Source organism: Bison bison, unplaced genomic scaffold (assembly GCF_000754665.1).
Source record: "Bison bison bison isolate TAMUID 2011002044 unplaced genomic scaffold, Bison_UMD1.0 scf7180017864213, whole genome shotgun sequence".
Taxonomy (NCBI): Eukaryota; Metazoa; Chordata; class Mammalia; order Artiodactyla; family Bovidae; genus Bison; species Bison bison.
The window spans coordinates 518,078-530,263 of NW_011494785.1; the positions used below are offsets into that span (position 1 = coordinate 518,078).

Genomic DNA, 12,186 nt, shown 5'->3' on the forward strand with positions numbered 1-12,186 from the left:
AAGGACAGAAAGAAGGCTGGTATGTAGGAAGAAGGGAGAGCTCCAAAAGAAGAGAGGAAAGATGAGAAAAGGAAACGGAATAACTATTCAAGAAGTGGAGGAAATAAGACAATAGGGATCGAGGAACAGGTGACTTTAAAATCATAGACTCACGGGCAGCTGGAACTGGAACATGAGGAATAAGAAATACGTGGTGGAGCCAGGTCAGGTGACTCAGTGACAAATGACAGTATTCCAGCACATCAGTTTCGGTAGCTGAGAAGTTCTAGGGGGAAGGGATGGTCCCCATATGGGAGGACAGACCTGGGTCTTGACCACCACGGCTCACCGCCTCTTTTTCTCCCCATGCAGTTCTGAAACAGCTAGAAGAACTGCTGAGTGACATGAAAGCCGATGTGACTCGACTCCCAGCCACTATTGCCCGAATCCCCCCAGTTGCTGTGAGGCTACAGATGTCAGAGCGTAATATTCTCAGTCGCCTGGCAAACCGGGCGCCTGAACCACCTCCACAGCAGGTATAGGACCATTTTCCTCTGGCCAGCTGTTGAACAGAGCCATTCCAGAAGTTGGAAACTTTGCTGTTTGTCCCTAGCTTTACAGGCTGGGCAGCGGGGTGGGCTTACCAGTGAGTTCTCTTGGGATCTGGTGGGTTGCTGTGGTCTTGGAACTCTGACTCCCTTGGCCTTGTCTTCCTATAGGTAGCCCAGCAGCAGTGAAGACCCAGATGGAAAATACCACCTCCACCGCTGAGCAGTGACCTTCCTCACTTTCCCTTGCCCAGATTCTCCCCTGGGCGCCCGAGAGACCCTCTCCTTCCTTCTGCCCCATCTTCTAAGTTGTAGAGGAACAGCCCCCCGAGCACTAGGGGAGGGGAGGGAGTGAGGGGCAGTGGTGCCCTTCCTGCTGGAGAGAGTGCAGCAGTAGCGCCGGCGCCATCTGCAGGGAGCTGGCGGGCTGGCCTTCTGGGCCCTGGCTTCTCCCCACTGTAACACTGTCTGTTACAACACGAACTGTTGTGGGTTCCCGCCAGGCTTGAAGAAAATGATCTGAGTTTCTTCCTCCTTCCGTTTTATTTTGTTGGTTGATTTTGTGTTTTCTTTTCTCCTTTTTGGGGGGTATTCACAGTGGGCCGGGCCCCTGGGCGAGACACAGCTACCTCTGTTGGCATCTTTTTAATACCAGGAACCCAGCGGCTCCAGCCCCTGAGTGGCTAGAATGAAATAAAGTGGAAAAGAAAAAAAAAAAAGGAAAAGAACCAAAAGCATAAAAAAAAAAAAAGCAAAAAACAGCAGATTTCTTGATGAAAACTGAAAATAAAAGTTTCCTTGTATTTTAGTGCTCTGGTTCAGTGTGGGTGTAGGTGCAGGTGGGTGAGTGAGTGATGGGAGCCCTGGGACACCTGTAATTGGAGAATAGGGGTTTCCTTGCATCATCAGAGTCCACGGAAAAATCGACGCTCCTATCTGTGCACGTGTTCCCGGCAGGACGCCGTTCCCTGAGCGCACCCGCCGCCTCCCGCCTCCGCCCCGCCCCCCGCGGTTCACAACCTGATCCTTGGCTTCCCGGCTCTGCGAGCGTGCGGAAGCAGGCTTCTCCAAGCTGTAGAAATACGCATAAAATGAAAGGATCTTCCTCGCAGTGTTGTGAAGGTGGAACGAGGCTGGAACACTATTTTAACAGCCGAGCGCCACCTTGGTGTTTACTTGCAGGAAGGCTGAAGTCGGTTTTTCTGTTAACTTGCGTGGGTGAAATGCGGACACGAGATGCCTTCTTCCCGACCTCCAAGACGGGAACCTGGGCAGGGAGGACCCTTACCTGAGAGGCAGCGCGGGTCCTGCGGTCAAGGAAGAGGGTTCCCGCGTCACAGGCGTGGGGGCCGCCGATCTTGGGGCAACCTCAAGCGGAGGGCGCAGCTCTGGCGCTGGTGTTCGAGGGGAAGGGGCGGCTTCCGGGTGCAGTATTTCCAAATGAACTTTACGAGGCCAAAGGCCCACGCCGGGAGTGGAGGGCGGGGAAGTTGAAGACGCCTCGTGGGCACCGCCTTCTCCGCCTGCGGGGAGAGCGGAGCGGGGCGGTACACTCCGGAATCCTGCCCGGCTTCGCGCCGGCCCGGCGAGCAAAAGTTCCGGCTTCCTCATCTGACCAGAAGGCCGGAAGAGGTGGGACCTTGGGGCGCGCAGTGCGGCTGCGCGAGACGATTCCCTGGTGTGGCGTTTGATCTCCTGGCCGAGCCGCACGTGGATCTCCGTGCCTGTCTCTTCCAGGTGAGCCGAGGCTTCGGGCGGGTCTGAACTAAGTCAGGTGAGGGAGAGTGAGACGCTGACTTGAATTGGGACTTGTGGAGGGGCACCTGGGGCGTGGGACCCAGGGCCTGGGGCTCAGCGTGGAGTGGAGGTTTGGCTAGGCCTCGAGGGGCTAGGGGGCTGCTGAGTCGAGGTTCTGATGGAGTCAGTGCCCTTTCCTGATCGTCTGCGATCTGCCTTTCTCTTTCAGCACGTTTACCATCTCCCGTTTTTGTGTTCCCCAGGACCATGGGGCGCAAATTGGACCCTACGAAGAAGGAGAAGCGCGGGCCGGGCCGAAAGGCCCGGAAACAGAAAGGTGCAGAGACCGAACTCGCCAAATTCTTGCCTGCAGGTAAGGGTCAGGCGTGCTTCCCCTCCTGATACTCCCGCTTTTGCGTTATTCTTCCTTTATAGCTTAACTCCTTCGCTTTTTTGGTCTATGTGTTCATTTTCTGTTCAAACAGAACTTTGTAATGATTTACCAGAAGACTAGTATGAATGAAATACTCTTATTAGCATTTAGAACTTAGGGAAGATGCAGCAGGGACAAAGGAAGCTATGCAAGGACAGGTGTGATTCAACGTTGAGGGAGTTGCCAGGAAGGGGCAAGCCATAGACTTAAGAGAGCTTAAAAAGATTCTGTAAAGAAGTTGGGTTTTGGAAAAAATGGGTGGCACTGTAGCAAGTGGAGGTTGGGAAGGGGGCAGTCCAGTCACTGTGAACTGCGTTGTGGAGGGGATGGAGATGATAACCACAAATCTGGTTCCTGCATAATACTTGGTTGTCTACTGCATGGAAGACAGAGTGGGAGGAGAGAAGGGGCAGGTAGTTCATGTCCATCCTTGTATAAAAGATGTGATTAATTGAGGTGTTGGCAAGTGCTCCACACTGTGCTGAACTCTTGGAGCTCATATCACCACAGTGTCCTGTGAGAGAGGTGCTGCTTAGAAAGTGGATCTGAGAGTTTAACTTGCAGACAATTATCAATTGTCCATAATTGATAATTATCAAAGAGCTGGGATTTAAATGTTAAGTTATTTAGAGAATATATGAACAGCAGCAGTTGTGGAATCTGTGGTTGGTAACTGACTGTATTGTTGTTTAGTCGCCTCAGTCGTGTCTGACTCTTTTGGACTGCATCAACTGTAGCCCGCCAGGCTCCTTTGTCCATGGGATTTCCCAGGGAAGAATACTGGAGTGGGTTGCCATATCCTTTGCTAGGGGACCGAGCCAGGGATTGAACTTATGTCTGTTGCATTGGCAGGTGGATTCTTTGCCACTGAGCCACCAGGGAAGCCCTGGTAACTGATTAGTTGAGAGTAAAAGAAAGAGCAGAAGAATCTGTGTTACCAGAATGGTGATGATACCATTGAAATCAGTCTGGAGGGAGGCCCAGTTTGGATTTGGTTGGTGAACAACCAGATGGAGATCGTCTCCTTGGCATCTGTTAGCCGGCTCCTGGGAGAGCATAATGGTGTGTGTGCTCTGTCCCCTTCGTCACGCTATGGACTGTAGCCTGCAAGGCACCTCTGTCCATGGGATTCTTCAGGGAAGAATACTGGAGTGGGTTGCCATTCCCTTCCCCATCCCAACTCAGGGATTGAACCTGAGTCTCCTGCATTGCCGACGGATTCTTTATGGTCTGAGCCACCAGGGAACCCCCAGAGCACAGTGGAGTGGGTTACTGTTTACTCCCTTTAACTAGATCCTAGTTGTTTCTCCTGTAATCTCCTATTTTGATTGTTTGTTTTTTAAACAGGTGGTGATGAAAATTCTAAAAGGCTGTCAAGTCGTGCTCGAAAGAGGTGAGTGTGTCCAGACTTACATTACATGGATTAAATCGGTCCTGCTCGTCTTTCAGCATGTGATCCCGTGTGATCAAGCTGATGGGAGGGCTGTTGGGGACTGTCACATTTCCCTACTCTGGGAGGTGGCAGAGCCTGGAGGTGTGTACCGTTTTCCACTTCTTATGTGTTTTTAGGGCAGCCAAGAGAAGGTTGGGCTCTGCTGAAGCCCCTGAGACGAATAAGTCCCCTGGGGCCAAACCGTTGCCTGGAAAGCTACCAAAAGGTCAGTGAAAATAAGAGCTGGGTGCTACGTTAGGAGTCCTCTGGGTCCTAGGGAAGTAGGGACTTGCTGAGCATTTCTGACATGAAAGGAACAGCCAGAGGATATTCTCGGGGGTAGAGAGGGCAGGTTCCATCAGTGTGTGGCTGCCACCGGTCTAGGATTCTGCAAACCCTTTGGGGTCTCTGCAGGAGCTGTCCAGACACCTGGTAAGAAGGAAGCCTTGTCCTTATTTAACATTGCTCGAGGCAAGAAGCGCCCAGCACCAACCCATAGCAGTGCAGAGGAGGAGGAAGACTCTGAAGGGGACGGTGTGGTGAACCAGGAGGACCTCTGGGGCTCCGAGGACAGTGATGCCGGTATGATAGATGACTATGGAGCTGGCTCCAACTCAGAGGATGAAGATGAGGATGACGGTGAAGAGGTGAGCTCCATCCCTCTGGATCTCCCAGAAGTGATCCTTGCCTTTTATTAGAGTCTTTCCAGATCACTTTGACTGTCTCTCAGTGATGAGGGTAAGCCTGAGTAGAGAAAAGGGACTTTGGTGTGCCATCACTGTTTCAGAGCACCGATTACCTCCTCTCGGCACATGTGCAAGTTTAGAAGAGCCATAGGGATAGAGTACTTTGAAACATGAGATTTTCCTTTTGATACAGCAATTCTACCTTAGGATCGTGATCCAGAATGTAGACAAAGGTTTACTTGTTAAAGTATAAGAAGTTATTACGTATTATACAGCTCATATATTTGTGTCATTAGAAAAGTTCAAGCAAAATCCAGTAAAGTGTCCACTTGTACCCCTTAACCCACAACCCCCCTCCTCTCTACAGAGCTACCATTTTGAAGTTTCCAGGCACCGTCCATGTGGACCATAATGCCAAAACTCTGGAAGCTTCCAAAATGTCCAATTTACTTAAGTGAATTAAAGTTCATTCATATGTGAAATCAACATTTGGCCAATATGTCTGTGAAAATGCTTGTGTTCTAACTGTGAATGAGAAAGGCAAGAGGCAAACTTGAAAATGCATCGTGATTTTAACTGTGAAAAATGACGTAGAGTAAGTGTGGAGGGAAATACAGCGAAACGGGCACCCTCGGCAGTTTTTGTCCCCACCCCGTGTACATATGGTGTGGGAAGACCAATATAATAAACGCTTTGAATCCCTCGTTTTAATTTCAACAATGGTAAATATTGTGCCAAGCATACAGTCACTTTTGTAGGATCTGTATTTCTTCGTGGGAGCAAGAGTTAGGTTTGTATTTAGGAAAGAAACAGGTGGGAAGTGTTCTATGGGCTGCTGGATGGGCCGGCTTTGTACCTCCAGCGACTTGTCTCTCTTTTCAGTTGTTGCCCATTGAAAGGGCTGCTCGAAAGCAGAAGGCCCAGGAAGCGGTTGCTGGGTGAGTTGTGGAAACTCTTCTTCATGTGGAGTGTAGGCAGCAGCTGGGGAGGAGGAAAGCTCAAGGAACGAGGAGGTGTTGGCTTTGATCTGTGAGCCACCCTGCTCCTGGACCTGTGTGCAGGGACCAGTGGAGCGAGGCAGAGACTGATGAAGAGGAGGAAGAGGAGCAGGTGTCTGCAGAGTCAGGCCCCAGAGAGGACGAGGAGTCTGAAGGGGGCCTGCAGATCAATGTGGACGAGGAGGAGCCTTTTCTGCTGCCCCCTGCTGGGGAGGTGGAGCAGGATATCCTTCCAGAGCAGGGTGTGGGGGGATGTGTTTGTGAGAAGGGGTTTCCAGGCCTGCCATCCCCCCTCCCCATTACAATCACACCGGGAAACAGTTCCTTAATGGGCCCACATACCCAGGCTCCAGACTTGCAGCGTGTTCACAAACGCATCCAGGATATAGTGGGTGTGCTGCGTGACTTCGGGACTCAGCGGGAGGAGGGTCGGTCTCGCTCGGAATACCTGCAGCGGCTTCGAAAGGACCTGGCCACTTACTACTCGTACGGCGACTTCCTGCTGGGCAAGCTCATGGACCTCTTCCCTCTGTCCGAGGTACCCACTCATTCGTCTCTGATGCTGTTCCTGCGTTTCCTTCCTGTTCCCCCGTGTAAGGAGGTAGCTGGCCTCCTGGCCCTCTGCTCTCCTGGTGGAGCCCCTTGGCCAGCCTGACCCCCTCCTCCCGCCATCCTCTGTCCCAGCTGGTGGAGTTCCTGGAAGCCAACGAGGTGCCTCGGCCCATCACCCTCAGAACCAACACCTTGAAGACCCGGCGCCGGGACCTTGCTCAGGTGAGGGGTGGGAGGCAGTGACTTCTGTGCACCCAGAGACTCCTGCATACCACCCTTAGCATTTACAGCCACAATCCAGGGGGCGAACTTTGACAGGCCTGGTGCCAAGCTGGGTCAACCTGCCGGCTCAGGGCCGAGGACCCCTGTGGAGTGGGAAGTTCGTCCCTTCAGCCTCTGCTCCCTGTGACTGGGCGGTGATGGAAGTGCTGCCTCACAGAGAGATGGGTGGAGTTGTCTGTCTCATCAATCATGGGGAAGCTGGTGAGACCGTGATTCCTGCCTGCAGGAAAAGACAGGACACACAGGCCCAAGCAGTATTGGAAGCTCATCATTTCCAAGGGTTCCAGGTTAATAACCTGGGGTCTCAAGGTAGTGGTGTGGCCCTATGTGCGGCGTGTCTTCTGGTGCTAGGTAATCCGACAGCTATCTTTAAAGTTCTTTCACCAGTAATGTTCAACTGATGGCAAGGGGGCTGAGGCTCTTGGAAAATTCGGTTCTGCTTCCAGGAGATGAAATTTTCGAGCAGGAGCTGGCAGTCTGCTCCACGGGAATGGAGTTCAGACCTCGAGCAGCTGGCAGTCTGCTCCATGGGAATGGAGTTCAGACCTCCCCTGAGGCCCAGGAAGGGGAGACACGGGGAGAGATGGGAGAAACGAGTGTTTCTCCCATCTGTGCCGACTGCATCCTGACTGAGCTTTAGGGCTGTGGTGCCACAGGCTTCTGACATGGCCACATCTTCACGTCTCCAGCCTCTCTCAGAGTTGACTTCAAGGTTCTAAAACCTTCATCCGTCTTAACCTCTAGGCACTCATCAATCGTGGAGTTAATCTGGACCCCCTGGGCAAGTGGTCCAAGACAGGACTTGTGGTGTATGACTCTTCGGTGCCCATTGGTGAGTGCGCCCCCGCCCCAGAGCCCTTCCACCCCTGCCCTCGTCCCAGCGCGTCACCTGCAGGCTGTCCTCCACAGGGGCCACGCCTGAGTACCTGGCTGGGCACTATATGCTGCAGGGGGCCTCCAGCATGTTGCCTGTCATGGCCTTGGCACCCCAGGAACACGAGCGGATCCTGGACATGTGCTGTGCCCCTGGAGGAAAGACCAGCTACATAGGTAAGAGGAGGGGCCGGCAGGGCGAGGACCCATCCTTAGGAAGCAGGGGTGGGGTCAGTGACTCGAGGGCACTCAATAAACAGCCCCAGGCGGCCCAGCTCTAGCCCCACGGTTGCCTTTTCCTGCCCATGTGACCTTGGGCAAGGCCCTGGTCCTCTGTAGAATGGTGAGGTGATGGTGCACGGGTTGGCCTTTATGTCTTGCTTGGATCTTGAGAGTTACATGTGTGTGCACAAGTAACCGTTACATACAGTTAGTTGTAACCATTTAATTAAGCTTGGAAGAATAACTGAGGCTGCTGAGTAACAATGGAAAAACCACCCTGGCAGGTTTGCTCATCACAGGGCCCAGCACAGACTGGGTGGACAGCGGGGAACATGGCTTTCTGGGGAAGGGCTGAGGCTTTGCCAGCAGGGGGAGGGGAAGCCCAGCAGGTGTGGAGGCAGAAAAGCCGCAGCTGAGCCCCATGCCCTTCTCCCTTCAGCCCAGCTCATGAAGAACACAGGGGTGATCCTCGCCAACGACGCCAGTGCCGAGCGGCTCAAGAGCGTGGTGGGCAACCTGCACCGGCTGGGGGTCACCAATGCCATCATCAGCCACTACGACGGGCGCCAGTTCCCCAAGGTGGGGCTCCCACTGGGTGTCTCTCCTCCCCCACTTCTGACCTCAGGATGTTGAGACTTGCCCCTGGGAAGCTCATGGTATGGTTCCATTGCCCAAAATACCCTCTTCACCTTCCCTTTCCCCAGGTGGTGGGCGGCTTTGACCGAGTCCTGCTGGACGCTCCCTGCAGTGGCACCGGGGTCATCTCCAAGGACCCTGCCGTGAAGACGAACAAGGTGCAGAGGGTGGGGGACCAGCTGAGAAGCCTTGGGGGGGTAGCTGGGGGAGGGCGCGCCCCGGGCAGCAGCGCTCTCCTCCCAAAGCATCCTGTTGGGATTCCAGTGCCTGGATCTCTCTTGTCTTGGGGCAGGACGAGAAGGACATCCTACGCTGTGCCCACCTGCAAAAGGAGCTGCTCCTGAGTGCTATCGACTCTGTCAACGCCACCTCCAAGACAGGGGGCTACCTTGTCTACTGCACCTGCTCCATCATGGTGAGGCCTGTTGGGGTGCGGGAGGGAGCTAGCCTGGGGCTGCCATGCCCTCAGCACCCCTTCAACTCCAGCTCTGCTTTCCTTCCGTCTCCCCCACACGTCAGGTGGAGGAGAACGAGTGGGTGGTGGACTATGCCCTGAAAAAGAGAAACGTGCGCCTGGTGCCCACCGGCCTGGACTTCGGCCAGGAGGGCTTCACCCGCTTCCGGGAAAGGCGCTTCCACCCCACGCTGCGCTCCACCCGCCGCTTCTACCCTCACACCCACAACATGGATGGCTTCTTTATTGCCAAGTTCAAGAAATTCTCCAATTCTATCCCCCAGTCCCAAACGGGTAAGCGATTTGTTTTTTGCTCTCTTCGTCTCCACCTTTGCTGTCTCCCCCTCCAGAGGCCTTGGAGTGTGGCTGCAGGGAAGGGCGGGTCCTTGCCCCCCTAGCTTAGCCTTGAATGCTGGGGTGAGCGATCCTTTTCATTCCAGCTAGAATCGGTCCCAGGCCTGAACCCCAGTTGGGTATGTTAAAGGGTTCGCGTGGATCGAGCCCTTTCCTCAGTTGTGCCAGGTGGCTGCAGTTGTCAGCAGTGAATGCTCTCCAGCGGGGGTGTGGTTTCTTGGCCCAGGGCAGCCTTCCTGGTAACAGATCTCAGCCTCATCAGCACTGGGCTGGTGCAGGACTCCTCAGAACTGTCAGTTCTCTGCAATCTCAATAATTGCAGCTGGTTTTCTTGGCTGTCTTGGGGAGTTTGGGCTGGGCCATAAAGGCCAGGGTGGGGTTTTCTGAAACAAACCTGAGGGCTCTGCCTCCTGGGATGTCACCCTAGGCTTAGTTGGACGAGGGAGAGGCGGACGTCTTTGCACACCAACTTGGTGACTTTTCTCTATAAACAGTGCCTCTTAACATGGGTCACACTTGAATGTTAACACATTTCTTCAAGAAGTAGCAAAGTACCCTATATATATATATTTTCTTTGCTGTAACTTTAAAGATACATATTCAATATGTCAGTCTTCATTCATGAAGACTAGCTTGTTTTTAGTTACTCTGTGTGCCTTTTTATTTTTCTGTATCTCATCAAAAGCTGCATGGAAGAAAATGTCTTTTCTGATTAAAGGAGAAGCCCAGTGCTTCAAGTTTGTTCAGGATTCACCTCCTGCTGGCCCCCAAGGGGCACAGCTTCCTCTGCAAACCTTCTGGCCCATGGATGGGTAATGGTATCTTTATTAAAGATTCGAATACGACTTGAGTAGAGGCTAGGTGAAACTAAGTAATCTGAATCTGGGTGATCTGCTCTTAGGTGCTGCCCCTGTTGTGTGGGACACTTGGCCAGGAGGTAGCACCCAGGAAGTCTCCTTACTTTAATATCTCTGCTTTTCCTGCTCCACTGATGATCATGACCCAGTGATGAGGCCTTATTTCTCAAACTGTTTAATTTTAACCGCAGGAAATTCTGCGACATCCACCCCCACAAACCCAGACTTGCCCAACGTGAATGGGCAGGTGACCCCCAAGTCTGAGAGTGGCAGCCCATCTACCAAGAAGGCTGGTCAGGCAAAGCAACGGCTGCAGAAACAGCAGCATCCCAAGAAGTCTTCCTTCCAGAAGCAGAATGGCATCTCCAAAGGGACGGACACAGAATTGTCTACTGTGTCTGCTGTCACAAAGGCCCAGGCGTCCTCCAAGCTCCAGGACAGTAGTCAGCCGCCCGAAACAGCAGCAGTGGTCAGGGAACCAAAGGAGGCTGGGAAGCTAAAGCAACATTCACCCAAACTGCAGTCCTCCAGGAAAGCTGCCTTCCGGAAGCAGCATGCTCCTCCCAAGGCCATGGACACAGACTTGCCCGCAGCACCATCCCTCTCCAAGACCCAGGCCACACCCAAGCCTGAGGACCGTGACCAGCCCTTTGGAAACACCACAGGGGCTGAGAAGGTTAAGCAGCAGGTGGCAGAGCAACCTTTCAAGAAAGCTGCCTTCCAGAAACAGAATGGTACCCCCAAGGGACCTAAGACTCCCACCATGTCGTCCCGCAGTTCCAGCCAGCCCCCGCCAGCAAAGAGGAGAAAATCTCAGTCCAGAGGCGGCCGCCAGCCTGCGCTGACTTCAGTGGATGGTTGAACTAGACTGCCATTGTTACAGGGTTGGAACTCTTTCCTCTGTGAGGATGGCTTCCCAACCATGGATGTGAAATTTAATACATGTTTTACAATCTCTGGCCACTGTGTGTTTTTTGGGGGTGGGTACTGGCTTTGCTGCTTAAAGAGCAGAGGAGGGAGGCTGAGACAGGGATCCTCAGAAGAGGGGACAGTGCAATGCACTGAGAAATTAGGTCAGTTCCCGGGAACCCAGGGAAGGTGGTTCATGGAGTCAGAGCTGGGTGTTTGGACTTGGGAGGGAGGAGGGCAATAGGGATGTAGATGGATTTGGTGCCACCAGAACCACGCAGTACTGGAGGACCTGGGTTTCAGTCACTCAGCCGCTGTCTGGATTCCGGGCACCGGCCGGGGTCCGCTGGGCTCAAGGCTAAGCCTCAGACCCGGAAAGGTCTGTCCAGGTGCCAGCCTTCGAACGAGCCTTTCATTGGCTTACCCCCTGCCCTCCCCCGCCCCCATGACCTCTACCCCTCCCGCCGAGCCGTCTGATTGGCTGTTCCGCGTCCCCCTGGCGTCTCATTGGCTCTCCTCCCTCGCCCAACATCCCTGCTCCCGCACGGGTTTCTGTCTCCCAGCAGAAAGCGCAGCCATGAATCCGTTATTCGGCCCCAACCTCTTCCTCCTCCAGCAGGAGCAGCAGGGCCTGGCCGGACCGCTGGGGGACCCCTTAGGAGGCGACCACTTGGCCGGCGGCGGGGACGTGCCCCCGGCGCCGCTCGCCCCGGCCGGCCCTGCTCCCTACTCGCCGCCGGGGCCCGGCCCGGCGCCCCCCGCCGCCATGGCGCTCCGCAACGACCTGGGCTCCAACATCAACGTGCTCAAGACCCTCAACCTCCGCTTCCGCTGCTTCCTGGCCAAGGTGCACGAGCTGGAGCGCCGCAACCGACTGCTGGAGAAGCAGCTGCAGCAGGCGCTGGAGGAGGGTAAGCAGGGCCGGCGGGGCCTGCCTCGCCGCGACCAGGCCGTGCAGACCGGCTTCGTCAGCCCCGTCCGACCCCTGGGGCTGCCCCTGGGCTCCCGGCCGGCCGCCGTCTGCACCCCGTCGGCGCGGGTCCTGGGCTCGCCCGCGCGCTCACCGGCCGGCCCTCTCGCGCCGTCCGCGGCCTGCCAGCCAGCGCTCTCCACCTCCGCCTCCACCGCCTACTCCTCGTCGGCCCGCTTCATGCCCGGCACCATCTGGTCCTTCTCTCACGCCCGCCGGCTCGGGCCGGGACTGGAGCCCACTCTGGTGCAAGGGCCTGGCGTG

The 12,186-nt window shown here is 54.7% G+C and overlaps 3 protein-coding genes and 1 long non-coding RNA gene across 7 annotated transcripts in view; 3 read left to right on the forward strand and 1 right to left on the reverse strand.

Moving 5' to 3' along the window:
* The window catches only part of LOC104992193, a 1,715-nt gene extending 1,291 nt beyond the window's left edge, over nt 1-424 (reverse strand). Inside the window, exon 1 of the long non-coding RNA XR_825674.1 lies at nt 154-424. This is a non-coding gene — a long non-coding RNA (uncharacterized LOC104992193). The remainder of the gene's footprint in view (nt 1-153) is intronic.
* The window catches only part of CHD4 (chromodomain helicase DNA binding protein 4), a 28,773-nt gene extending 27,443 nt beyond the window's left edge, over nt 1-1,330 (forward strand). For all 3 annotated transcript variants that reach the window (XM_010844966.1, XM_010844967.1, XM_010844968.1), the window contains 2 exons: nt 352-515; nt 699-1,330. In XM_010844966.1, coding sequence (XP_010843268.1) covers nt 352-515; nt 699-716 — 182 coding nt within the window. In that variant the 3' untranslated portion in view covers nt 717-1,330. The remainder of the gene's footprint in view (nt 1-351; nt 516-698) is intronic.
* A 784-nt stretch (nt 1,331-2,114) lies between these two features.
* Nucleotides 2,115-11,000, forward strand: NOP2 (NOP2 nucleolar protein). Of its 2 annotated transcripts, none has more exons than XM_010844965.1 (16): nt 2,115-2,264; nt 2,494-2,637; nt 4,045-4,090; nt 4,267-4,355; nt 4,544-4,776; nt 5,698-5,753; nt 5,877-6,037; nt 6,152-6,351; nt 6,498-6,587; nt 7,392-7,479; nt 7,557-7,697; nt 8,182-8,321; nt 8,447-8,536; nt 8,671-8,793; nt 8,898-9,126; nt 10,235-11,000. In XM_010844965.1, exons 2-16 carry the CDS (start codon nt 2,532-2,534, stop codon nt 10,903-10,905), a joined length of 2,463 nt encoding a protein of 820 aa, XP_010843267.1. In that variant the 5' UTR covers nt 2,115-2,264; nt 2,494-2,531; the 3' UTR covers nt 10,906-11,000. The 2 variants fall into 2 exon arrangements, with proteins under 2 accessions (XP_010843267.1, XP_010843266.1); XM_010844964.1 differs by having other exon boundaries at nt 2,528-2,637.
* A 445-nt stretch (nt 11,001-11,445) lies between these two features.
* IFFO1 (intermediate filament family orphan 1) overlaps nt 11,446-12,186 on the forward strand; it is a 12,376-nt gene continuing 11,635 nt past the window's right edge. The window contains exon 1 of the mRNA XM_010845196.1: nt 11,446-12,183. Coding sequence (XP_010843498.1) covers nt 11,530-12,183 — 654 coding nt within the window. The 5' untranslated portion in view covers nt 11,446-11,529. The remainder of the gene's footprint in view (nt 12,184-12,186) is intronic.